A 27,478-nucleotide genomic window follows, 5' to 3' on the forward strand; every position below is an offset into this window, starting at 1 on the left:
GAACTCCCTGCACCACAGAGATAACTACTACCCTGTGTGAGACAGTACAGACGAGGTTTATTGCCTTTTTATTTTACAAAAGTGGAGTTATACAATGTATACTCTCTGATGTCCAGCTGTCTTCATTCATTTTTATTATTTATATGACTAGTAAGCAAACTAGGTTTATTCAAACTGCTAGCCAAAGTTTCATTGTCTTTGATATTCTCACTGCTCAGCTGTCCCTAGATAGATCATTCTGAACTTGATGACTGTCTGAATTGGTTTTATATTTGATATTTAAAGATAGGGATTCTCTTGACTAGAGAGATGGCTCAGTGGTTTTGAGCAATTGTTTTCCTTGCAGAGGACCTGGGTTCAGTTCCCACCACTCACAACCATCTGTAACTCTAGTTCTAAGGGACCCAACACCCCCGTCTGGCCTCTGTGGTCACCAGGCATGTGTGTGGTGCACATACGCACATGTACACAAAGCATTCATACACATTGTGTAAAATAAATAATGGTATGTAAAAGGATTTTCTTTTTTTAAGATGTATTTATTATGTATACAGTGCTCTGTCTACATATGCCTGCATGCCAAAGAGCTCATTACAGATGGTTGTGAGTCACCATGTGGTTGCTGGGAATGAACTCAGGACCTCTAGAAAAGCAGTTAGTGCTCTTAACCTCTGAGCCATCTCTCCAGTTCCTAAAAGGATTTTCTTAAACTTGTATGGTTCACTTACTCTCTTTCCAAAATTTCCGATGCTTTTTTTTTTTAGGCTTTTCTAGACAGGTTTCTCTGTGTATAATCCTGGCTGTCCTGGAATTTGCCCTGTATACCAGGCTGGCCTCAAACTCACAGAGATCTTTCTGCCTTTGCCTCCCAAGTGCTGGGATTAAACGCATGTGCCACCACTGCCCAGTTCCAATGCTTTTTAATTTGCTAACCAAAGGCCAGTTTAGTGCCTTTTTTATGTTTTGTGATGCAACGGTGGCCTGTTTATTTCCTTTTTGTCTTTACAGACCTGGGCGCTTCATTCTCTCTCACTGACCATTGACTCTGCTGGTGCACTCTATCATGCACATGTGGAGCCCACCCTGTCCCTCATTACCATGCTGTTGTTGAATGTGCCTCCAACTCATGCCGAAGTTCACCAGAGTCTTGGCCGCTGCTTGAATGCCCTTATTACCACATTAGGTCCAGAGCTACAAGGTGTGCAGGGGCTGCTCTCATGATGTTTTACATGAAGATGTACACAAGGTCACGTATTAGTCTCTGTGCTTAGCGTGTAGCAGGGGTGCAGTATGTCTTGTTAAATGAAGGTTTCAGTTCAGCCAGCCTGGTGTCTCCTATCTTCAAGAGATAAAAGTGCCATGCTTAAAGAGACGGGATTTACCTAAATAATTAAAGTGGCAGACATAATGTATAGTAGCATAAAGAACACTGCTCTCCAAGAAATACATAAATCCAAAGTTTCAAATAGTCAGACCTCTTCAAATCACATGGTATATGATTATATTATATGAAAATAATAACAGCAAAGCTAAGTTGATTGGCAATGTCTAATTCTACTTTTTACCAAGTTTTACTTTTCATGAATATTTAATAAAACTTGTAAATAGTTTTGGATTCTTCTAATAAACACTTCATTTAGAACAAGCTAATTAGGCTGATGAGATGACTCAGCAAGCACAGGCATTTCTTGCTAAACCTAACAACCTGAGTGTGAACCCTTGGGTCCATTTGGTGAGAAGAGAGAACCAACTCCTGCCAAGTTGTCCTCTGACCTCTATATACTTGCTGTTACGTGCTCACCCATCCATACACATACACACAAAATAAGTTAAGAGTAGTTCTTTAAAACGTTTAAGAACAAGATAATTTATCAGTGTGTCACATTACTATTCTTCCCCCACAGTGTGTGTGTGTGTGTGTGTGTGTGTGTGTGTGTGTGTGTGTGTGTGTGTGTGCGCGCTCATGTGAGAGATACAAAGGCTTCCCATATGTTAAGTATATGCTTAGCCACTGACCCATGTCCCAGTCCATGTCTCTGCTTTTGTGGTAGAAGTTTTGATTTGACAAATATATGAAATAATTTTAATGAATTTTAAAGCCTTATATATGTTTAAAGACTAATGGTTTTATAGGCCAATTGTTAAAAGTTCTGGCTTTTAATAATTTCAGGTAACAATACTTCCGTGTCCGCCTTAAGGACTTCGTGTTTGCTGGGTTGCGCCGTGATGCAAGATAACCCAGGCTGCCTGGTTCAGGCTCAGGCCATCTCTTGCCTTCAGCAACTTCACATGTTTGCTCCACGACATGTCAACTTGTCTAGCCTGGTTAGCTGCCTCTGTGTGAGTATGAAAGTATAAGTGAGTTCCTACTTTCTGAGACTTGAATGTATTCCGGTTTATTTCCTAGGTTAAGTAAAAAGTATGCTATAGGTATGACTATTCTTTTAGTCTGTTTTAGTAAGAGGAAGGACCACTTTCTTGTATCTACCTCTAAACCTCTCATACACAGATTCATTTTTCTCTGTTAGTGTTGACCATAAATCCTGGAGTACTTATTCATGAACCAGGACATTTACTGAGTACTTACACTCTTGAAGTCTCTGTATAAGCACTGGAGGACCTTCAAGTGTTTGTGTGGCCCTATCTGTTTTCCTTCTTCTCCTGCTCTAATTACATCAAAAGTTCCACACAGATGGATAAATGAGAGTTTGGAGATGGCTTAGTGGGTGGCGGTGCTTGCTATGTGAGCATGAGGACATGAGTTCAGCTCACAGCACCCACATAAAAGCATAGTTATAACTAGGGTATAGAAACAGGTAGGTCCTGGGAGCTCCCAGGCCATCCAATGACATTGAACTATCAAAGTCTAGGCTTGGTGAGTCTCAAGAGACTTAGGCACAAAGTAGCAGAGTGGGACACTGGGAGCCATGTCGTGACCTCCACAACTCTTGCAGTGGCGTGCCCGCCATACACTTTCTGACACGCACACATACACAGAGCGCTGAGAAATTAAAATGCCTTTCCTTAGCATTTGTATGTAACATCCATGTCTGAGTCTTTATAATGTATCTAGCAAATGTAGAAAAAAAAGCCAGCCAACCAGAAGTTCTGATCATAAACCATCTTCACATTTTATGATTGTCTTTGGGCATGACCAATGTCTGTCTAGACCTGCCTCAAAAATTGAGCTCCAGCATATCTATAAATGTGGTCCAACACAAAATTGTAAACCTACCTAAAATGTTATTTGTGGGTTCTTTTTGTTGTTTGTTGTTGTTTTGTTTTTAACTTGATTGTGTAGTTCACCAGCATGAATGTTGTAGCTTGAGGCAAAATATGTAGTATTTCAGAGCTTAAAAGATGCATCCAAAACTGTCACATTATCCCATCTTTTGTAGAATGATGTTTGTATCATAAAGGCCAGTCTTTAAAAGATAGTCTGAGGACCCCATCATCAAGCAACTTACTGAATGTAGTCATGGCTTAGAACAATCTCCTCTCTCCTGAATTCCTTGCCCAGTTTCCATCTTCATTATTTTATTACTGCTCTTGTAAGTTTTATGACCTGATCATAGCATACTTTTATCACTTCCTAGTTGCGTAGTCTCCCATAACCTCTTCCGGGATGGGCTACTTCATTTGTTAAATCAAGGACCACACAGATGCTGCATGTAGTGACACATGAACCACATATTGAAACAGCATTGACTGAGCAGTACATAATAATAATTATTAATGCTAACTGCCATATAAAACCTTAGAAACACGATATAGCTAGCTATGAGTTGAGTCTGTTATGTGTTAGGAGGAACGCCAAGGGAAAAGATTTTTATATTCACCACTCAAAGGCAATTTCTCCAAAGATATTAATCCCTACATTTGAAGAATTCAATTACTGAAAAAAATATTCCATTCTATTGCAAGTTGATCTGACTTTAAGAAAATAGTAGTGCTGCTGTATTTAAATGGAGAGTAAGTCTCCCTACCAAATATGTGAACTCACTTACTGAAGTTTATTTACTAAGTAAGAAACAGAGTAAGATTAACAACCGCTAATCCATGACAAATAAGATCTCATCAGACTTATTACCTTTTTCCTTTCTCATGCAAAAAAAAGGGGGGGCTACATATGAAAAACAGAGTCTGTTACATTTAAAATAGAAGTCATAGTTTAAAATGGTTTTCCTCCTATTATGCTAGAGTATTTTAATAATTTGATTAGCAATTTATTCTAAATTTATAGGTTGAGTTTATATTTTACAGTATTTCCCTAAGTAAAGAAATTGTGTGTCTTCACTGGGCAAGAGTCATACACTAAAGGCTCCCTGCTAACCTCACACTATCCCGTGTCTGTCTGAACTTGGACTTAGTGACAATAGCACTTCTGAGCACTCAGTTTTAAAATCAAAACATCTATAGTTAACATGTGCTGAGGTGAATGGTAAGCACAGCCCAGCTTGCCTTCCCACAGATGTCAGATGTGTCTCCTGGGCCTAATATGAGCTCCAGAGAAAGCCTCATTAGTCAGGTGGACATTCAGTCCTTGCCTAGTTCCTTACATCCTGAAATTTCTACTTCATCTATTTTCAAGACCTTAGCTCAACTCATACCAAGTTAGAAAACAAAACGCTTATAACTATGCTTTTAGATTGAAGCTAAGCCAATTTGAAGGATAACTCTCAGCCTTTATATTTGAACGCTTAGCTGATTATTGTCATAGTCGTCCTAAGATTTATCTTTTGATTTTGTCGTGACTGGTCTGTCATTTGTTTTTTGTGCAGGAGATCTTGTTGGATAATTCTGTGTTGGTAGGTCCCTGACCCTGACTCCTAACTTTGTTGAGTTTGCAGTGCTGTTTCTTCGTATTGTTTTTGGTTGCAGATGTTTTCCTCCGCATCTCCGTGTTGAAGCTAACCATTGATGCACAACCCAGTATGCATAGCATGCTTCTTGGTGTTTATTTAATGCTGGTGTCAACAAATCCTTCCTGACCTCCTCCAGCTGCTGCCCTTGTTCCTTGTGCTACATTTTGCAATATTTTGATTTAATATGTTCATTTCAGAAAGAAATTGTAATTATGGTTTTATTTGATGTCTGTGTTTTGCCTGCTTTGTTTGCCTGCTTTAACCCAGCCTACATGCCTTTTCCTGATTGACATGCTGGAGAATGACATGGAGATGTCAAGCTTCTCCTTTGCTCTGTGTGACAACCCCCAAACTCTTACCAAACACATGAAGAGTATTTCTAAGCATGCTTTTTTTTAAGGATTGTTTAACTGATGAATGCTGCACCTTCCTTGTATTACATGCTTGTAAAACTCCAATCAAAATAACTAATGTATTCATTTTCATTTAAATTTTTCATATAGAATGTTGTCTTTAATCATTGACATTAACTAGAACAATAATCTTGGGCACAAGCAGACTTGCTGTTTATGTGTTAACTTCTGTGTGATCCTATACACTAGTTCCTAACAATAGAAGCCTTAAACCCGACTGGTGGCATTACCTTGAGGAGTCTGTGAATGGCATTCTTCTCCCCTTTTAAGTTTGAAACATGGATGTCTACTAAAACATACTTACAAAGCAGATCCCGTCTTGTGTTTCACTGATAACCTACCTAATATCTTCCACTTACAAACGTAGAACCTGCCCATTTTTGCATGTGTTCCTTATACAGTGGGCAGTACCTGCCACCACCTGTTTTATTTTTCTTAGAATTTAGCCTCACTTTCTGCAACAAATTCACCTGTTGCAGGTCCTCTTTTTCTCATATATACCAGATCATCAGATCTCTGTCATAGCTATTCCATGTTTGTCAAGTTTTAACTTCAAAATCACTGTGACAGTTTATAGTGGGCTAAGGTAAAGCTCTGTAGAAAACACATGTGAGGTTTTGTGTTCCATCCTTCCACTCCTCAAAAGAAACATATAAATTATTGTAGGCCATACCAAATTGGTCTTTATTAGTTAAAGGAAAACTACATTTTATATCTAAATTTTATATTGTTTAGAAGATCATTACGTGAGAATTTGTATCCTTGGTAGTATATGTCTGTAATCAGGAGGCTGAGACACGAAATTGTGAGTTTAAGGCCAGCCTGGGCTACATCGCAAAATTCCCACTCAGAGAACAAAAATTAGCCTGGTGGTGGTGGTGGTGGTGCACACCTTTAATCCCAGCACTCAGCAGGTAGAGAGTTCAAAGTCAGCCTGTTTTACAAGACACCCAAGGCTACACAGAGTAACTCTGCCTCAAAATAATAATAGTAATATAATAATAATAACAACAATAATAATAACAATAATAATAAAATGAGAAATTTGTATCCGGAAACTTCTGACTTGGAATTGTTTATTTGAAATGTACTGCCAAGCTTATCATTTGCTATAGGTAAAGCTGCTGCCAAAGCCATTGTGATTTGCATGTATTAAGTGTAGACATTTGTTACATGTATGTAAAAGTTGCTGTTCTTTAGTGTTACTAAAGAATTTTCTTGAGAAGCTGAAAAGGTGGCTCAGTGGCACTGGCTGCTGTACCAAGGAGCTGAGTTCAATCAATTCCCAGCATCCACATGGCAGTCACAGCTGTCTGTAACTCCAGTTCCTGGAGACCAACACCCTCACACAGACATGTGCAGGCAAAACACCAGTGCACATAAGATAAAAAGAAATAAGTCATTTTTTAAAATGATTCTTTATTAAAGATTTTTTTTCCATTAAGCATACAGTGTTCTGCCTGCATATGCCCTGCCTGCCAGCAGAGGGCACCAGATCTCATTCAAGGTGGTTGTGAGCTACCATGTGATTGCCAGGAATTGAACTCAGGGCCTCTGGAAGAGCAGTCAATGCTCTTATCCTCTGAGCCATCTCTCCAGGCCCTAAAAATGATTTTTTTAATTTAAAGAATGTTTCTGATAATTTTTCTGAGTGAAATTTATTTGAAAGTATGCTTTCCCTATAATCTTTCGAGTAAAATAACTTTTGTGAGGAGCCACACCTGTAAGTCACGGAGTCTTTGAGTGTCCCTGATTGTGCCTACTGTAGCCAGCTCTTGGCAGTAATTCTGTGGAAGCTAAGACCCAGAGAGGCTAGCCACCTTGCCTGAGGTCACACAGCCAGCAAGTGATAGATGGGGGGTTCACACTGAGGCTTTGGACTAGAGCTTCCAGCTGAACCCATGCCCTGTTTTGCCTACATCACTGTAGTGTTCATGAAGCATTTCATAGAGAACCATGAGCATAATTGCATGAGTACAATGTGTAAGTTCTTTCAGTTGTTTCTTTTGTCCTAAAACTATTTGTATCCAAATTCTTTGTCTTCTAACTTTGTCAAAACTTTTGCTTGTCTGTATGTATATATATATAGTGTATAATTAAGGATGCATATTATTCCTTAAGCTGTTTCTAGTTGCAATTGTTACTGTGTTCTAGAACAGTTGAAAAAGTTTCACTGTATTTGATAAATTGTGTCCAGCCTACTAATGAGCTAAATAGAATCAGGAGAAAGTTCAGTGACTATGTACTGAGTGCCACCAAGAATCTTAGCTTTCATTCCCCAAATCTCATCTTTCAGGTGAATCTTTGTAGCCCCTACTTGTTGCTGAGAAGAGCAGTTCTGGCTTGTTTGCGGCAGCTGGTGCAGAGAGAAGCAGCAGAAGTTTCAGAGCATGCTGTCCTGCTAGCCCGGGACAGCAGGGACCTGGTTGCAGGTGATTCTTCTCTTCAGTATTCAGAATTTCCATATACACAAGAATTCTTAAATGATGAGTGTCTTAGATTTTCTATTGCTATGAAGAGATACCATGACTGCAGCAACTCTAATAAAGGAAACCATTTAATTAGGGTGGTTCAATTACAGTTCAGAGGTTCAGTCCATTATCATCATGAAGGGGAGCATGGCAGCATTCAGGTAGACATGGTGCTAGAGAAGTAGCTGGGAGTCTTTCATCTTTCAGGCAACAGGAAGTGGTCTGAGACACTGGGTGGTGTCTTGAGCATATAAGAGAACTCAAAGTCTGCTCTGAGTGACAGTAACATACTTTCTCCAACAAGACCACACCTGTTCTAACAAGGCCACATTCCTAATAGTGCTACTCCCTTTGGGGGCAATTTTCTTTTAAATCACCATAACTTGTAAAGGCTGGACAGTGGTGGAAAATGCCTTTAATCCCAGCAGTCAGGAGGCAGAAGCCGGTGAATTTCTGAGTTTGAGACCAGCCTGCTCTCCAGAATAAGTTCCAGGGTAGCCAGGGATATACAGAGAAACCATGTCTTGGAAAACAAAAACAAAAACCACCAAAAAAGATGCAATAGTTAACATAGGATATTGAAACTTGCTACAAATGTAACCCCTACAGTTACCATTTCACCTCGTGACAACAGTGGCTTAGAGCAGTGATTCTCAAATTGAGGCTAATGAGCACTCTGTGAGAACTTGTTAGAAATGCCTATTAGTTCTTACCACAGCTCTGAACTTGAAATCTGGGAGTCACAGCCCAGTGAGCTGTTTTACAGCCCTTCATTGATAGGTCAAGGGTCCTATTCACAGCAGCCGAATGTCTGAGCAAAAGATCCTTCCCACCAAGCTTCATGGCCTGAGTTTGATCCTCAGAACTCATGCAGTGAAAGAAAAAACTGAGTCCCACAAATTGTCCTTTGCCTGCCACACATGCACGGTTGTGCCCAAACACCACTAAGCAGACAAACATTTAAAGAATTTGTAAAAGAAATTAAATTTAGTCGTAAAGTAATTTTTCATACATGCTTGCTTCTGCCAAAATAACATTTTAATAAAATGGAGATGAATCCTACTACTTGTTAAAAGATTTTTTTTGTCCGTTCTCCATTGTAGAGCAGAATTCAACATTGCTTAGTAAAATTTGTGGTTTTTCTTTTTTAATTACGCACATAGGTGTGTGTGCCTGTGTTTGGGTGTTTACACATGTGGGTGCGGGTACCTGAGGAGTTCTGAAAACATTGGCTTCCTTGGCAGAATTATAGGTGGTTGGGAACAAGCCTGGATCCTCTAGAAGAGCAGCAAATGCTCTGAACTGCAGAGCCATTTCTATAGCCCAGTAAAATTTAAGTATACATCCCATTTCAGTTTGTACAGTGCTTAGAAGCCGGCCCTAGGCTAATCTTTAAAGAACGTTGATTGTTTAGTGACCGCTGAACATGTGTGCATCTCACATGGCAGTTCTATCTTCTGTGTTACTTAGCTCACCTACTTTCTTCTTGCAGATACTAACATCAGAGAAGTGGGCCTTGAAGGGGCACTGCTGGCCTTACTAGATAAAGAAACAGACAGAAGCCTATGCCAGGACATCAGAGAGACTTTACTTCACATGCTGACATCTATGGCAGTGAAGAAGCTCTCCCTTTGGTTAAAGCTTTGTAAAGATGTGCTTGCCGCATCGGCTGGTGAGTACTGGGAATTGCCGGTTACTATAGTTAAATCAGAAGAAACCAAATAGGAAATGGTTTGCCATTGATAGCTGGTTCACTTATCTGTTTATTTTTAATTATTACATGGTCAATGCTTTCTTCAAATGAAGATTCTACTTCTATATCTTATTAGAATTCTTTTGAATTTGCACAATGTACATGTAATGATTAGGTTGGTTTTTTCTTCGTCTTAAATATTTTTTTTCTGTAACAGTTCTTTTTTGTCTTTTTGAAAAATGATTTTTATATGTGTGACTGTGTGGGGATTTGTGCACATATGAGTACAGGGCTCTCCAAGTCCAGGAAAAGGCATTGGGTTCCCTGGAGCTGGGGCTACATGTGGTGGTGAGCTGCTGTTAGGATGCTGGTATCCAAACTTGGATCCTCCGCAAGAATAGCATGTGCTTAGCTGTGGGTGTCTGCTTCTGCTTCCATCAGCTACTGAATGAAGGCTCTAGGATGGCATATAAGGTAGTCATTGATATTGTTATAGGGGAAGGGCATTTAAGGTAGTCTCTCCGCTATTATTTAAATTCATGGTTGGGGTCATCCTCTGGATCTCTGAACATTTCCCTAGTGTCAGATTTCTCTTTAAACCTATGATTGCTCCCTCCATTAAGGCATCTCCTCTCTTGTTCTCCTCTATTCCCACCCCCAACTCAATCCTCCTGATCCCCATGCTCTCCTCCTCGCTCCTTCTCTCCCCGTCCCCTTCCTCTACCTTCCTCTCCCCTCCCCTCTCCTGGAATCCAGTTGTAGAGAGGGAGGTGTGATGAGCAAGGGGTCAAGACCACGCTGAGGAAACCCACAGAAACAGCTGACCTGAGCAAGTGAAAGCTCATGGACCCAGACTGACAGCTGGGAAACCAAACCAGGCCCCTAGTGCACAAATGGACTTTGGGAGCCCATATTCTCTCAGCCTAAATACAGCGGAGAAGGCCTAGGTCCTGCCCCAAATGATGTGACAGACCTTGATGATCCTCCATGGGAGTGGATGAGGAGTGGGATGGGGGATCAGTCGGGGGCATGGGAGGATGGGAGGGAGAGGGAACTGGGATTGATATGTGGAATAAGATTGTTTCTAATTTAAATAAAAAAAGAAACTTAAAAAAAAAAGAATAGCATGTGCTCAAACTGCTTGGCCTTCTCTCTCCAGCTGTCCAACCTCTTGTTTTCTTTTTGTTTTTGTTTTGTTTGTTTGTTTTTGACAGTCTTACTCTGCAGGCTGGTCTCACAGAGATCTGTCTGGTTTTGTCTCCCAAATGCTTGAATTAAGGGTGCGTGCATACCACTGCAGTTGACTTTTTCTTCTTTTTTTTGGGGGGGGGGTTTGAATCAGGGTTTCTCTGTGTTGTGACAGCCTTGACTGTCCTGGAACTGACTTAGTAAAGCAGGCTGGCCTCAAACTCAGAGCTCTTCCTGCCTCTGCCTCTGAGCACTGGCCTAGAAGTGTGTGCCACCATGCCCAGCAACTCCTTTTTTTGGCTTTTTGAGACAGAATTTTACGTTCCAGTAAAATTTGTGGCCCAGCATGACCTTGAACTCCTCACCCGCCTCCACCTCCCACATACAGGGTTATAGGAGTGCACCACCATGCCCAGTTCTTCTATAATGAACCAAATAAAATCCAGAGTTCCAGTATGAAAGACGTAACTTACAGTTTCTCTTAGGGTTTTGTTGCGGTGAGGAGACACCATGACCACAACAACTCTTACAAAGGAGTTTGGTCCATTATCATCATCCACAACAACTCTTACAAAGGAGTTTGGTCCATTATCATCATGCGGGAAGCATGGCAGTGCATGGGCAGACAGGTGCAGGAGAAGGAGCTGAGAGCTCTGCATCTTGATCCACAGGCAGCAGAAGGAGACGGCGCTACATGCCAGGGTCTGCCTGTATCAGTCTACGCTGCAGGACCCATCTCTTCCGGCCTGATGTCTTATGGGGACCCCATACCTATAGCACTGAACTCTCATTCAGTAGTCCAGGGTTTCCGGGAGCAGCAGCATCCAGTACCTAAACAGAGTACCTTCATTCAGACTCCTTCTCACACACACACACACACACACACACACACACACACACCAATTAGCAATTCAAAAAAGGTCATTTGCCATGATATGTACTTACTATCCCTGCTCAGCTCCTTTACCCCCAGTATTTCCTACCTCTACTTTCTTATGATGTGTGTCCCACTCTCCTCTCACCCTTGCATGGGACCTTTCTGGGTTCCCGGCTGCTACAGACACTCCAAATGAAACATACAAATCTAAAAATTTGAAACTAGGATCCGTATGAGAGAGAACGTGAGCCATTTGTCTTTCTGAGCCTGTGTCAACTCCGCATATTTCCTACTTCTGTCTGCAGATTTCGTAATGTCGTTTTTCTTTCCAGCTGAATAAAATCCCATTGTGTGTATGTACTACATTGTCTTATCCATTCACCAGCTGATGAAAAGCAGTGAGCATGCATGGACAGGAGCCTCTGTGGTAGGACAGGAGTCTTTGGGTATATGCCTACGAGTGGTATAGCTGGGTCATCGGGTAGCCCTCTCCTACCTTTTTAAGAAACGTGCATGCTAGTTTCCATAGTGTCTGTCTGTTCACACCTTTGCCAACGGTGGACAAGGGTTCCTCTTTCCCCGCGTGTGTGCAGGAGTAGAGATTAAAGAATGGGGACGCCGGGCGTTGGCCTTTAATCCCAGCACTCGGGAGGCAGAGGCAGGTGGATCTCTGTGAGTTCGAGGCCAGCCTGGTCTACAAAGTGAGTTCCAGGACAGCCTCCAAAGCTACAGAGAAACCCTGTCTCGAAAAAACCAAAAAAATAAAAATAAAAAATAAAGAATGGGGACTCGGGTGAAAAGAATGTGGAGGGAGCAGTTTGCTGGCTCGGCGGCTCTGAGAGCTAAGGTCCTAGGTCTGTGGTTCGGGCAGACTGCACTTGGTGCTGCTGCGTGAGGGGCTGAGTGGGCACCGTGTTCACTGCAGCCTCTTGTTCTGTGTGGTTCTGGCATGTGGAGCAGGGAGGCTATAATTCCTTTCCTGGTGCTTTCTTCAGACCCTGCGTTCTACCTGGACCTCTTTTGATCCTGCGTGTCTGGCTTATTCTGTCATTACAGTTCTGAGGTTTGTTTGGGAGGGCTGGGGGTTGTTTTTTTATTAATACTCTGTAATTCATTCTTTTTTATTGGGAAAAATATCTTTCAATCTCTGTAGACTTTTTAAAGATAGTGTCTCACTATGTAACCCTGGCTGACCTGCAACTCTCTATTGATCAGAATGGGCTTGAACTCATCTCTCTGTCTCTGCCTTTAGGGTGCAAGGAGAAACAGTGTGCATCACCACATCTGGTTCTGTAGACGTTTTAATCAAAGTGTATTCTGTGATAAAACTTTCTTAGTGAGTTCTTTGCTATTCTAACACACACCAAAACAAACAAAAAAAAGTTGAAAATATTGACATACAAGATAGTTTAAGTATAATAGCTTTGTTTGTTTCATAGCATTAGTTCCATTTAGTTTATAAGGTTAACAGGTTCACAGATGTAGTTATGATGGCGTATGTCTTTAATCCCTATGGTCTGCAGGCAGAGGCAGGCAGATCCCTAGGAGTTCAAAACCAGCCAGCACCGACCCTGTCTAAAAAAAAAAGTTAATGTTTAATAAAGTAATAAGAGATAACCTTATTGTTGAGATTTTGAATTATTAAGTACAGCCATCTTCGTGCAAGGGATTGACCAATTTTATCTTCATCATCATTATTGTTATTGGTGTGGGGTGTGTGTGATGACTGGGGGTACACATGTATAAGAACGTGTGTGAGGAAATCAGAGTGACAACTACTGTTTCCAGCTGTTATGAGACCTAACTATTTTATGTTATTATAAAGGTGTATGAAATTAGTTGTAATTATTTGTGTTCTCCCTTGGTAAAGATTTTGCAGCCGTAACTTGCGTAGATACAATGCAAGAGGAAGAAGGAGACAGAGGTGACGATGCCTCGGTTTTGACCAGCAGAAGTGATGGAAAGCCACACCCGTTCAGTAACCCTCGATGGGCCACCAGAGTCTTTGCTGCTGACTGCGTCTGTAGAATAATTGACCAGTGTGAAAATGCCAACAGCGCCCATTTTGACATTGCTTTAGCACAAGAAATGAAGAAAAGGGATTCAAGAAGTAAGTGGCACAGCAGTGGACAAGCCAGGTGATGAAAGTAGAGTTCTGACTGGTGGGTTTTCATTAAAACAAAGCTATCGCACTGACAGGCCTTATTCCAGTGGAGAAGCCCACCATCTTGCAGGGCATTCAACAAGCTGTTAAATAATAAAGCGTTGTAGGTAGAAGAGAGGCACTGAAACACGTACACACACACACACACACACACACACACACTAGTGAATGTAGTTTTTAAGAAACTTTAAATCGAAACATTGTGTTGCCAATCTGAATATATATTGCGTTTACTAGTTTTCAAACAAGCATTTATTTTGATGTATGTTTGGGATGAGTATCCTTTTAGACACCAACAAGACAAAATGAGTATGCCATCCACTGATACTCCCTGACGCCATACTAGAAATCAAGATTGTAGTTGCCTTTTACTAAGATGTGGTAGTTTTTATTGTGTACTCTATAACTCTGATACTCGAGTTTGTCTGTTTTCTGGGTATACACTGATTTCCTAAGTACTACTGGAACACAGTTAAAATGGTTTTCTTTTGTTTCTCCTCAGAATTTTTGTAGCAAGAATATGTTTTAGGAAGGAAAGGAATTAACATTTTTTATTTCTGTAGCTAGGGTCTTTTTTATATATTTCTATGTTTGATAAGACATGAAAAAACATAATCCATATAAAAGAGCTATATGGACTTTTTTTAAGTTCCTTGGCACCAACTTGACATAAAGAGAATAAATTACTGCCAAGTTTGTCACAGCTGAAGCTCTGCTAAGTACACGGGGGCAAACAGATCTCTGTTAGTTTAAGGCTTCCCTGAAGTACACAAGGCAGGAGGAAACGGGAGCTCAATGCAGTCCGAGCAGCAGGCAGTTTGAGGAGCAGTTCAGTCTGAGGATGCAGTCTGAGGATGCAGTCTGAGGACAGGAGCATCCCTTTGGTCTGAGCTTTGGGAGAGGTAAGATGTCCAGTGACTGACTGCTCTGCTTCTCTGATTCTTCAGTTTTTACCCCTGATATCTGACTCCAGATTTTCATTATTAAGATCAGAGAGAATTCATGCTACACATTCAATTTAGCCTGAAAATCTATTTAACACAGGATGAAACAGAGCAGTAAGTCAAATCAGAAGAGCCTAAAGGAAGCGTGGGCTATGAAAGAGAGGACATTGTCACATAACAGAGATCTTAGCTTCAGCCTTTTCTTTCTCATGATAATATATGTTTTTCGTCTTCTAGATGATTTTTTGGTGCTCCATCTTGCTGATTTAATTCGCATGGCTTTTATGGCTGCCACAGACCATAGTGACCAACTCCGTCTCTCTGGCCTTGACACACTCTTGCTTGTTATCCGACGATTTGCAGATGTCGCAGAGCCAGAGTTTCCAGGCCATGTTATTCTGGAACAGTATCAAGCCAATGTAAGCAATATCTGTTAGAACTCTCCTGGTATTACTATTAAGCAACACTGTTAAAAGCTGTGAGATCGTGTCATGAAGACTGTCTCTTATAACCCATGCACAGAAAATACATGTATTTGTAGGACAAATCTAATAACTAGCATTTTATAAAGCTTAAGTAAAAGCAAAATCATATATTTAAAACAGTGGCTTATGCCTTTAAGGGTTGATTTTTTTTTTAAATTAAAACCTTTTTAATGTACAGGAATAGAAGTCTTTAGTAGGAAATCTCTCGCAGAGTGTCTAACTTAGCAACGTAACAGTAAATAATCAGGCTCCATGTGTGCATTACCGTCATCCCTCCTCGATTAGAGTGCTACATGCGTCTCCTTCAGGGTTTTTCTAGGGTTAGGAAAGGACCCGGCTTTATTTCTGGTCTTTCTGTGTTCAGCTGTCCAAGGATGGACGCAGAACCGCCGGCCTTGTGATCTGTCTATTGACTGACAGGCAGCTTGTGCTGCTCAGGAATAAGGAGATCCACTAGAACAGTTCTCTAGTTGTTTGCAGCTCCATCACTTCTTCCCAGCAAGCAAAGCCCTGTGTGCATGGGGCTGTAGCCAAAGGAAGGGGCCGAAGTGTGTGGAGTTGCCAGGCTCTTAGGTCTCTGCCCTCGTAGAACTGCAGTGCAAGATAATGGGGGACTCTCCACACTGGCTTTTACTCTGAGTACCCTTCCCCTACCTCTGATTGGTAACAAGGTCTTTACAGAGAAACAGTCCCTCCAAGCAAAGTCTTAGGAGATTTGGGTACCTGGTGTGGTTCCCTGGAACCAGTTACTAGCTGCACAGCAACTACACAGACTGACTGAGATTGGGGGCGGGGCTCCCCTGGAGGCAGAAATGTGCTGCCATACAGGACAGACAAAAATCAATGGTCCATGAAACCTGTCCCTAATGGATGATTTCCATAAGATTAAAGCCATGCTCCCTTGTTGATGTTTGTCGTATCATGTGATTCCTTGTCAGGTTGGAGCAGCTCTTAGACCAGCCTTCACTCCAGAGACACCACCTGACATCACTGCCAAAGCGTGTCAGGTGAGTGGATACAGAGTCAAAGCTGAAGAGACAAGCTTAGAAGCCAGGCACTTGGGAGTCCAAAGCCAGCCTGGGCTACATACTGAGCTTACAGTCTCACAGGCAGGCATATCAGCACATTTGGGGACAGCCCTGCTTCATACCCGCAACTGCCTGGTGTCCCAGTCTGTGGGAGTCCCTGTTACAAGAATAGTTTGTATTGATGGGCTTGTCAGGGTTTCTTCTGTTTCTATTACAGACACTGCCACAATTGTGTGCGGTGGCGTACCCCTCTAATCCCAGCACTCAGGTGGGGGCAGGTGGATCTCTGTGACTTCGGAGGCCAGCCTGGAATTACAGGCATGTGCCACCAACAGCCGGCCCAACAACCGAATTTTTAAATCTAACTTTTGGTCTTCTCGAAACCAGGTCTGCAGTGCCTGGATAGCAAGTGGAGTTGTAAGTGACCTCAGTGATCTCCGCAGAGTCCATCAGCTGCTTGTCTCGTCACTAACGAAAGTGCAGGCTGGAAAAGAAGCTCTCAGCCACCTGTATAGTGAAAGTGCTTCCACCATGGAGATCTTGGCTGTGCTGAAAGCCTGGGCGGAGGTTGGTGCTCTTCGTTGATGATGGGAATTATGGGAGCTGTTAGACACCATAAACACTGCAGGCTGTAAATACAATTATAAAGAAGTACTTTAGCAGGGGAAGGTTTTGTTAGTCTGTATGTGTTTGCCAAGGATCGACCCCAGGTTCTTGATTGATCCAGGTGTGATATTGGTAAGTCCTGTAACTCTGAGCCATACCCTAACCTTGGTTGTTTTTTGTTGTTGTTGTTGTTGTGGTGGTGGTTTTTTGTTTTTGGGTTTTGTTTTTGTTTTTTGTTTTTTTTGTTTTTTTTTTGGTTTTTGTTGTTATTGTTGTTGTTGTTGTTCGGTTTGGGGGGAGTTTTTTAAGTGGGGGGGTTGGAGACAGGGTTTTTCTGTGTAGCTCTGGCTGTCCTGGCACTCTCTCTGTAGACCAGGCTGGCCTCAAATTCACAGGGATTCACCTGCCTCTGCCTCCCAAGTGCTGAGATCAAAGGCGTGCGCCACCACTGCCCGGCTGTTTTTACTTTGTTGGTTTTGTTGTTGTTGTTTTGGTTTTGGTTTTACTGAGGCAAAGTCCTCCCGTGTAGCTGAGGCTGGCGGTGAGATTGTGATTCTCTTGCCTCCACCTCTCGTGCTCAGATCAGCAGCTGTGTCAAAGTGCTAAGTAGAAGTCAATTTTAAAGGTAAACCAAAGGGTTCCATTGGACAAGCAGTCTTCATTTAGAGTCAAGCAGGAGCAGTAATGAATTAAAGAAACTATATAAGCTGGGTCGCGGTGGCACACGCCTTTATCCCAGCGCTCTGGAGGCAGAGGCAGGTGGATCTCTGTGAGTTCAAAGCCAGCCAGGGCTATACAAAGAAACCCTTATCTTGAAAACACACACAAAAAAGCAAAACATCATTTTCAAATAAAACTTTCTATGCACGTGGTGTTATTTATAGTTTAAATCTTGTTTTTCACTAAATGTATTACCTTCTCTTAGTTTTTTCTCAGATAATTACTGATCAACATGTTCTATGTAATAAAAGCCTCTAATCCCTGTCTGAAATCCCTGGAGTCAGATACATTTAGAATTCAAAACTAAGGATAAAAGTAATACAGTGTGTGTGTATTCTATGCATCTGTCTAAGAAGTCAGGGCAATAACAGAGACCCTTTAATCAAGCATATTAGCATATCTGTGGTAAAGTATTTGAGTGTTCATACTGTGCTGTGTATAGAAACTGAACTAAATTTGTTCAATTTTGCCATTATTTTGGCTTAGCATAACATACATATTTCAGAGGTTTTTCTTTCGTTTTGTTTCAAAGTCAGCTCTTTTAGGTTTTAGAGTTATAGGACTAAAGTTATTCTTTAGTCCGTGAATCTATGTAAGTAAACCTTTTTATAGTGGCTTGGTGGTAATTTTGCTAAGCGTACTTTCAGTGCCCACAGTTCAGTTGTGAAATGGCTGTCTGCAGCCAGGTGGTGAGGTCGATTATTAGGATAACCTAGAGTTCTGTCGTTTGTATAGGGTCAAAGTGCATAGTGGCAGGATGTTTACCAGTGTTTATGATCTCTGAGACATCTCAAGGGATATATTTTTATTTCTTCTTGGATTTATTTATTTTATTGTTTTATGGTGTGAACGTTTTGCCTACATGTGTAAGTGTGCACTGCATGTGTGCCTGCCGTCTGTAGAGGTCAGAAGAGGGTGTCAGATCCCCTGGAACTGGAGTTACAGATGGTTGCAAGCTATCATATACGTGCTAGGAATTGAACCCAGGTCCTCTGCAAGAGTAGCCAGTACTCTTCATTGCTAAGCCATCTCTCCGTCCCCAGAGATGGTTTTTTTATCTTTCTACAATCTGTATGTGTTTATACATGCATGCCTTCTTTTTTCTTTAGTGATTTTTACGAGTTATATGCTGTGTGTGTCTTGAGTGTGTGCTGCCAATGCATGTGGTAGATGCCAGAAGAGGGCATGGGATCTGCTCACTCACATTACAGACAGTGGTGAGCCACTTGTTATGAGTGCTGGGAACTGAACTCAGGACCTCTGGAAGAACAGCATGTGCTCTTAACCGCTGAGCCATCTCTCCAGCCCCACATACCTTCTTGATACCACAGTGCATTTCAGGTTGGATGTTCTCAAAAGCAAGCAAGCCTGTGTCTTCAGGAAAGCATAAAAAACATTGTATTGTTTCACCAGACACAAGATTTTTCTTCTACTTACAAACTTCTAACAGGTCTACATAATTGCTGTACAAAGGCATAGAAGTCACAGGCAAACTTTGAAGACTGCTGTTAACCCAGAAGACAGTGTGAGAAATGGGTCCCCTCCTGCTGATGGCCTTCTTGACTTAGTCTGCACAGACCTGGGCACACTGAGCAGACTCTGGCTTGCTGCACTTCAGGACTTTGCTCTCTTAACTTTGCCTACAGAATTTGCCTCCCAACTTCCTGTTGAAGGTAAGGAGGTAAAATAAATTGATAATTCCTAGAGTGACAGTTTCTATTCCACTATTTCTCCTATAGTATGTTAGTATATGATGTTTAGCTGAAACATTTTCCCCCAGAACAATTTTTATTCATGGGATAAGCAGCTAGGAGTTGCCTTAAATGTAGACAACCAGAAATTTGTTTCGCTTTATTTTGTTTTTCAACACAGGGTTTCCCTGTGTAGCCCTGACTGTCCTGGAACCACTCTGTAGACCAGGCTGGACTTGAACTCACAGTGATTCACCTGCCTCTGCTGGGATTAAAGGCATGCATCACCACGCCCAGCTTTTTTTTGTTTGTTTGTTTTTGACAACCAGAAGTTTTTAATTCCCCAGGTCATAGTCATCTGTCCTCATAAGAAAGGATACTGCCAAATGCCTCTCCAAAATAGCCTCAATATCCCATGTACCCACCAGCATGTTTCTTCACACCTTTCCAACTTAACATTGTTTAATTTTTGGCAATCTAGAGGGTAGAAAAATAGTATTTTGTAAATTTTATTTCTTAAGAGTCTTTGTGCAGGCTGTGGTAGGGTACACCATTCATCCCAGCACTCAGGAGGCAGAGGTAGGCGGATCTCTGTGAGTTCGAGACCAGCCTCGTCTACAAGAGCGAGTTCCAGGAGCCTCCAAAGCCACAGAGAAACCCTGTCTCAAAAAAAAAAAAAAAAAAAATTTCATAGTCAACTGACTAAAAGTTAAGAAGTTGGGCTGAGCAGCAGGCTTAGTTAGCAAAGTATTTACCTTGTGTGCATGGGAACCTGATGCCAATTTTAAGAATTCCCATAGAAAAGGCCAGGCCTGAGCACTGACCCCAGCCCTGGGGAGGCAGCCACAGGTAGATTCCCTGAAGCTCACAACTGACTCACCTATCTAGCTTGGTGAGTTCCAGGCTGAAAAGAGACCTGTCTGGGAAAACATGAGGTGACGAGTACCTAAGGAATAATACACACATACAAGCATACACAAAAGAATTAAACAGATGGCATAATGGGTAAAAGTGCTTGTCCCCAAGCCTCATGACCCAAGTTCAATCCCTGCAACCCAATAGTAAAAGGAGAGAGCTGACCCCTGAAAATTGTCTTCTGACCTCTGCATGCCCTTAAACACACACACACACGTAAAAATCAACAAATAAGGAAACATAAAAAGTTTAAGAAAAAAGAGATTAGCGCTAGGCAGTGGTGGCGCACGCCTTTAATCCCAGAACCCAGGAGGCAGAGGCAGGAGGATCTCTGTGAGTTAGAGGCTACCTAGTCTACAGAGAAAGTTCCAGGACAGGCCCCAAAGCTTCAGAGAAACCCTGTCTTAAAAAAAAAAATAAGAGAGAAAGAAAGAGAGATTTGCTTTCCAAGTTTTTTTGTTTTGTTTTGTCTTGTTAATCTTGTGTGTGTGTCTATATCAGTTTGTATGGGCAGACGCCTTGGCACATTTGCAGGTTTGGAGTAGAACCTCAGATGTTGACATGTTCCTCACCATCCACCTTATTTGAGCCAGGATCTCTCCTGCTGACCCACAAGTTACTGGGAATTCTCCTGTGTTCCTGTCTTAGTCTTCTGCTTCCCCGTAGGAGCGCTGGCACTGCAGATGTATGACCTACCACATCCAGTCTTATATGGGTTTGGGAATCTGAATTCATGTCCTCAAACTTACATGACAAGTCCCAGAGTGATTTCAACAGTCCTTTCTCTAATTTTTTTAGTTGTATTTTCTCTCCCCCCCCACCATGTGTGGGGTGGGGAGGGAGGGAGAGTCTATGTATGTTTAGTGCTGAGAATTGGACTTAGGATCTCACACATGCTGAATAAACACTCTACCACTCCCTTTTTCTGGTATGCAGCCCACTGGAGGCCTCACCTCCCTAGTGGCTGAGACTAGCCTTGAGCTCCTGATCTTCCCCTCCACAGTGCAGAGATTATAAACATGTACACCACACCTGGCTCGGCCTTCAAATTCTTACAAAGTTACCTGTAAATCAACCCTAGGACCCAACTGATGTGGGATAATGCTCTTGTACACTGTAAAGATATGTCACTCACATCGGTTTAATAAAATGCTGATGGCCAGTAACTAGGCAGGAAGTATAGGTGAGCTCCCAGACTTAGAGAATGCTGAGAAGAGGAAGGCAGAGAGTGAGTCACCAGCCAGACTCAGAGGAAGCAAGATGAGAATGCCTTACTGAGAAAAGGCACCAAGCCATGTGGCTAGACATAGATAAGAATTATAAATTAGCCAGGTGTTGGTGGTGCACGCCTTTAATCCCAGCACTCGGGGAGGCAGAGGCAATCGGATCTCTATGAGTTCGAGGCCAGCCTGGTCTACGAAGCGAGTTTCAGGACAGCCTCCAAAACAATACAGAGAAACCCTGTCTTCAAATAAAAAAAAAAAAGAATTATGGGTTAATTTAAGTTCTTAAGAGCTAGATAGTAATCAGCCTGAGCAATAGGCCAAGCAGTTTACAATTAATATAAGCCTCTGTGTGTTTATTTGGGACTAAACGGTTGTGGGACTAGGCATGGCAGAAACTTACATCAACACCCAACAGACATAATCCCAGGAGAAATCAGACATTAGTAGTAGAATATTGCCGCTTAGCAGCATGTGCAAATGTCCAGCAATGTGGGGCACAGTAAGATGAGTCACGGACAGCCGACTGGAGAGAAAGTTCGTGTATGTCATACCCCAGAACAGACAGCACCTGTGTGCTGATACAGAGAGCGCTGGCCTGGGGGCGGGGACTGCCTAGAGGCCTTACAAATGCACTGTGTGAACAGCTGAGCTTATCCACTGACTGCTTCCTCCTTTGGTAGGCGGTGCCTTCTACACAGCCGAGACCAGCGAAAACGCAAAGCTGCATTATCACAGCTCCTGGGCCCTCATCCTCCACGCCGCAGCGCTGTGGCTCACCAGCACTGGCTTCGCTGACCCAGATGAAGGAGCTGCCAATCTCTCAAGGCCTGTAACTCCGACTTCCATGTGTCAGGGCTCGTCGTCATCTGGGGCTGCGGTCAAGTCCCCGGAGGATGTCTACACTGACAGGTTCCATCTCATTTTAGGTCAGCAAAAGAGCTTATAGGACTAGAGGGCTTACCCTTGAGTTGAGCCTAACTGCCTCCTCCTGGTGACTGCCAGCTCATTCTTTGCTGGTTGTTAGTGACATCATTAATGAAACTAGGTATTGTGTATATTTTATAAAATTACAAACTTTATTATATTAAGTCTAGAGTCCTATTACAGTTTTAAATTATAGAAATTGTGAGAGAAGCTTAGTTCCTTTCTTTTTACAAAGGTTTTGTGTGGGGATTTAGCTCAGCGGTGGAGGGCTTGCCTAGCAAGCACAAGGGTGTGGGTTCGGTCCTGGGTGAGGGCTTTGATTGGTGGGAAAGGGGGGTTGTTTTGTGACAGGATCTCAGAAGCATGACACCACTTCCTGCTCCCCGTAGTTTTGTTTGCTTTGTCGTGTGTGTGTGTGTGTGTGTGTGTGTGTGTGTGTGTGTGTGTGTGTGTGTGTGTGTGTGTGTGTGTGTGTGGGCCTGCTGTGTCTGCATGTGCATGTGAGTGTAGGTGCCCACTGAGGCCAGGAGGAGGCTGTGGGTCCTGTGGAACTGGCGTCACTGACAGCTGTGGGCTGCCAGTGTGGATGCTGGAACTGAACTCGGGTCTTCTGAAAGAGCTGTGTACCCGTAACCGCTGAGCCCTCTTTCCAGCCTCTCCAGACTTTAAAAGATGAGTGCTTCTGTCAGTGCTCGGAATTCCCTGGCATATACTTAAAAAAATGGGAATGTGCTGGCATGTTTTCAGTGGGCTGCTCCCAAAAGTTGCAGGTCTCAAGAACATGTGCCCAGTGACTTCTTAAAAAGAAAATCAGGGGACTCCACGGTTAAGAGCCATTGCCGCTCTTCCAGAGGACCTGAGTTCAGTTCCCAGCACCAACTTCAGGCTACTCAAAATCACCTGTAGCTCCAGCTTCAAGGATTCAACACCCTCTTCAGATCTCTGTAGGCACCTGCATGCATACACACATACACGCGTGCACACACACACACATACACACAGCCCTTTTGAATTTTAAATTATTGTGTTTTGCCTGCATGTGTATCTGCCCACCACTTACATGCTCCATGCCCACAGAAGTCAGGTGTCAGATCCCCAGATCCTCTGGAAGAGCAGTTAGTATTCTTTAACCACTGAGCCATCTCTTCAGCCACTAAAGTTACTTTTAATTTTTTTAAAAAAGGAAAGAAAAAAATTAGGTATAATCCCATCACTTGGGAGATAGAAACAGGAGGATCGAGAATCCAACACAAAGCCGGGCAATGGTGGAGCACGCCTTTAATCCCAGCACTCGGGAGGCACAGGCAGGCGGATCTCTGTGAGTTCGAGGCTGGGCTGGACCGACAGCCTCCAAAACAATACAGAGAAACCCTGGCTCGTAAAAAAAAAAAAAAAAAAAACAAAGAATCCAACACAAGTTCAAGACCAGCGACTACATCACACACACACACACACACACACATCTAGAACTGTATTATCATTAACTGTGCCGTCTTTTGCGAAGTCGCTGTTTATCTTGTGGCAGTGGACTTACCTAACTCTGGACTAAGACTCTAAGAAGCCTCCTCTCTGTCTTTCCAGGGATCAGTGTAGAGTTCCTGTGTTCCCTGCGCTCAGATGCCACCATGGAGAGCCTCACCGCTTGTCTGCGGGCGCTGCTGGCCCTTCTCGATGCTCCTTGGCCCAGATCTAAGATTGGCAGTGACCAGGTGATGGACTGTGCTTTGAGTGGGCTTTAAAGGACAGAATGTATTCAGGTTACTACAGTGAACAGAGCTGAGCAGAGATGACGGAAGGAAAAGAAATCGCGGCACAGCCGTGTTCCCTGCCTCCTGCCATGCCGGGAGGACCTGTCTGCTTTCTCTGGCACAGTAGCCATTGTTCTGTCAGTGATCGTTTCTTCCTGTGAGCCGCCTCTGCACTCGTCTCTACCTCACACAGTGTACCTGATGTGGGCCGCTGTCCACTACACAATACCCTGTTGTCTGCGTTCTCTTCCTGGTCTGCAGTCGGGCCATGGTACAAGGATGGCTGCAGAGCGTGGCTCTTCCTCTGACTTCTTAGAGGAAATGCGGCTAGGGAGGCCCCCTAGCGGCGTGCGTGATTTGTCCTATCTCTAGCGATGGTTGTAAGTGGGTTCTGTGATTTCCTAAGTCCTTATTTAATCAGTTAGGGTTAAAGTTCTATCACTAATTAGGCTTAAAGCATTAGCTGGGGTTCTATCTGAGTTGAATTGACCTTGACTAAATTATAAACTGTATTGTGATTTTTTTTCTTTGTTCCAGTGGGGGGGTGCTTTTTTCAAGACAGGGTCTCACTAAACAGCCCTGGCTGTCCTGGGACTCACCGTGTAAACCAGGCTGACTCTAACTCAGAGATACACTCGCCTCTCTCTACCTCTGAAAGGCACGTGCTTCTATGCCTGGCTATTTTTTGGGTGCTTTCAAACAGTTTTTTAATTTCATTTATACATATGTGTAGGGATGGGTGTGTGCCTATGTACATTTGCATGTTCCCGAGGGAGCCCTCAGAGGTAACCCTGGAACTAGTGCTTGTCCTCAGCAGTGACAAGTGCTTTTACCTCCTAAAAACAACAAATTCACTCCGAGTTTTCAAATGAAAGAAAGCAACCAGAATAACTAATGACAAAGAGAAGGGAGGCAGCTGGAGGGGTGGCCCAGTGGTTAGGAGCACTTGCTCCTCTTGTGGAGGACCCAGGTTCGGTTCCTGACACCCACACCTGTAACTCCACCTCCAAGGGGTCTATGCACCCTTCTGACCTCCTCCAACACCGTACATATGTTCAGATGAAATATTCATACACATAAAATAAAATTTTAGAGAAGGAAAAGGGGAAATAGAGTAGGGATTTCCTTCATGCTTTATTAGTACAAGAAAACTTTAATTTTTTGTCATGGAATCGACATATCATCCTTTATGCTTTTTTGGCTACGTCTCCAATATCATTTTAGAACTTGGATGAAAATGGTCTTTTCTCATAGTGCCGTCTCCCACCAGAATGAGCCAAAAAATGTTCTGAAATTGGTTAAAATGTTACAAGCCAGACATGGTCATACATACACACCAGAAATTCCTGCATTGAGGGGACAGAGGCTGGAGAATTAGGAGTTTGAGGTCATCCTTTGCAAGTTTGAGGCCAGGCAGGGCTACAACAAAAATAAGTGTCGCTGTATACTGCTCTGGCAGTAAGTTTATATTTTAAAAAGAACTTATTAAATTCTCTGTTTCTGAATTTTGTCACAGCAATTAGCATTGTTTTTTGTTTGTTTGTTTGTTTTGTTTTGTTTTGTTTTTTGTTTTCGAGAAGGGTTTTTCTATATTGCTTTAGAAGCTGACCTGGAACTCACTCTGTAGACCAGGCTGGCCTCAAACTCACAGAGATCTGCCTGCCTCTGCCTCCCGAGTGCTGGGATTAAAGGCGTGCGCCACCAGCGCCCGGCTTAGCATTGTTATTTTTACACACACACACACACACACACACACACACACACACACACACACACACACACACACACACACACACACACACGAATGTAATTTTAATAGTGTCCACTCCGTGTTTTCTGACAGGACTTGGGTATTGAATTGCTGAATGTGCTACACCGAGTGATTTTGACCCGAGAGTCCCCTGCCATTCAGCTGGCTTCTCTTGAAGTGGTTAGGCAGATTACCTGTGCAGCTCAAGAACATGTGAGAGAGAGAAGACGCAGTGCAGAAGGTGAGTGTTGACTAACTGGTTATTCCAGTTCTGGGGATCAAGTGGAGGGCGTCTGCATGCTAGCGGGCACTCCACCAAGCCCTGAGCACACTGCCCCGCAGCATTGTCGTTTTCAGAAGTGCTGCTCAGAGTAGCCGGGCAGTCTTAGTGCTGTTGTAACCAGGGCAAAGGGGGCATAAGTACATAAAAAGTAGAAGTGCAGAGATAGGGGCAGGTGCGCGGCTTCCCGTGGCATCAGGGACTGGGTTCTGATCGTAGTGCCCAGCCACTGCCAGTCCGTAAGATGACAGAGTCACTGTTGGAGCTGCTGCCATCAGGTTCTCCTTTGTAACGGCAAAGAGATAGATAGGTTATAAGGATTGTTTTGTTTCATCCATTGCAGTAAGGAAGTCATAAGAAAGACAGACAGCCACCTTTAACTTGAGAGCTGCTTTTTCCTTCAGCTTTGCAAACCTAACGCTTGAGCCACTGAGTGATTGCCCTTCCAGAAATGAATTAAATTGCTCTCTACTTGAAGCCAAACAAGCACCATTTCTCAGGCATTGTTCCCTGTCTCTTAGTTGATGATGGAGCCTCTGAGAAGGAAACCCTGCCAGAGTTTGGTGAAGGAAAGGACACAGGAGGACTTGTGCCTGGGAAGTCGTTGGTGTTTGCAACCCTGGAACTGTGCGTCTGTATCCTCGTTAGACAACTCCCAGAACTAAGCCCTAAGCTGACAGGTGGCCCAAGAGTCAAAGCTGCAAAGCCGCAGACCCTGTCAGAGGAAGGAAGCAAGCTGGTCGCAGCTGCCCTGGTCATCCTTGCTGAGCTTCCTGCAGTGTGCTCTCCTGAAGGTAAGCTGTGCTGTACATGGACCCGAGAGCAGTGCTCTCAGCCTCCTAACACTGCAACCCTTAACACAGCTCTTCATGCTGTGCCAACCCCACCGTAAAATCATTTCATTGCACTTTGTTTATGTTATGAATCGTAATGTAAATCTGATATGCAACCACCCCCAATGAGCCGTGCGTGATCCACAGGCTGACATCTGCCCTAGAGGGCGAGAAATGGCCTAGTTGCTGGCTATTTTCCCATTGAATGACTACAGACCCAAACCTTTGAGTACTTTTTATGATCCTGTGAGATTAGGTTTGCAGTCTAATATGATTTGTTCCACCAAAAAGGCGACAGTGAAGTACACAGCAAACATGTTAGATGAATGCTCTTTCTGTGATTGCTCCCTTTTCCAGATCTAGGCATCGAACCCCGGCCTGGAGCATGTGAGGGTGTGCCCTGACCATCTCTTTAAAATACTGCCTCCAGCTGACAGTATAGTAGAACAAGTAGTAGTACTTGCCTGGCCGTTTTTTCAGTGTAGGACATCTGGTGGATAGTTCTGACTCCGCGATGACAAATTTGTCATGATGCCCTGCTCTGTTGCAGAGCAAATCCATTCAATTCTTTCAAATAGCTTTTAGGGCTCTGTAGGCTCTGCTGAATCCACCGCGTCCCAGAAAGCTTCCTATTCATCTGCTGTTTGCAGTCGTCCG

General features: G+C 43.1%; 1 protein-coding gene across 6 annotated transcripts in view; it reads left to right on the forward strand.

Moving 5' to 3' along the window:
• Window positions 1-27,478, forward strand: part of Heatr5a (HEAT repeat containing 5A) — a 98,118-nt gene that overhangs the window by 58,549 nt on the left and 12,091 nt on the right. For 4 of the 6 annotated variants that reach the window (XM_040743111.1, XM_040743110.1, XM_040743113.1 and 1 more), the window contains exons 20-33: window positions 1,009-1,198; window positions 2,171-2,340; window positions 4,782-4,808; window positions 7,575-7,710; window positions 9,242-9,421; window positions 13,378-13,617; window positions 14,853-15,034; window positions 16,039-16,107; window positions 16,516-16,695; window positions 18,905-19,127; window positions 21,967-22,212; window positions 23,792-23,919; window positions 25,802-25,949; window positions 26,510-26,782. In XM_040743111.1, coding sequence (XP_040599045.1) covers window positions 1,009-1,198; window positions 2,171-2,340; window positions 4,782-4,808; window positions 7,575-7,710; window positions 9,242-9,421; window positions 13,378-13,617; window positions 14,853-15,034; window positions 16,039-16,107; window positions 16,516-16,695; window positions 18,905-19,127; window positions 21,967-22,212; window positions 23,792-23,919; window positions 25,802-25,949; window positions 26,510-26,782 — 2,392 coding nt within the window. The remainder of the gene's footprint in view (window positions 1-1,008; window positions 1,199-2,170; window positions 2,341-4,781; window positions 4,809-7,574; window positions 7,711-9,241; window positions 9,422-13,377; window positions 13,618-14,852; window positions 15,035-16,038; window positions 16,108-16,515; window positions 16,696-18,904; window positions 19,128-21,966; window positions 22,213-23,791; window positions 23,920-25,801; window positions 25,950-26,509; window positions 26,783-27,478) is intronic. The other 2 variants (XM_040743114.1, XM_040743116.1) reach the window with 1 other exon arrangement.

This window comes from Mesocricetus auratus, unplaced genomic scaffold, assembly GCF_017639785.1.
Source record: "Mesocricetus auratus isolate SY011 unplaced genomic scaffold, BCM_Maur_2.0 Super-Scaffold_15014, whole genome shotgun sequence".
Taxonomy (NCBI): Eukaryota; Metazoa; Chordata; class Mammalia; order Rodentia; family Cricetidae; genus Mesocricetus; species Mesocricetus auratus.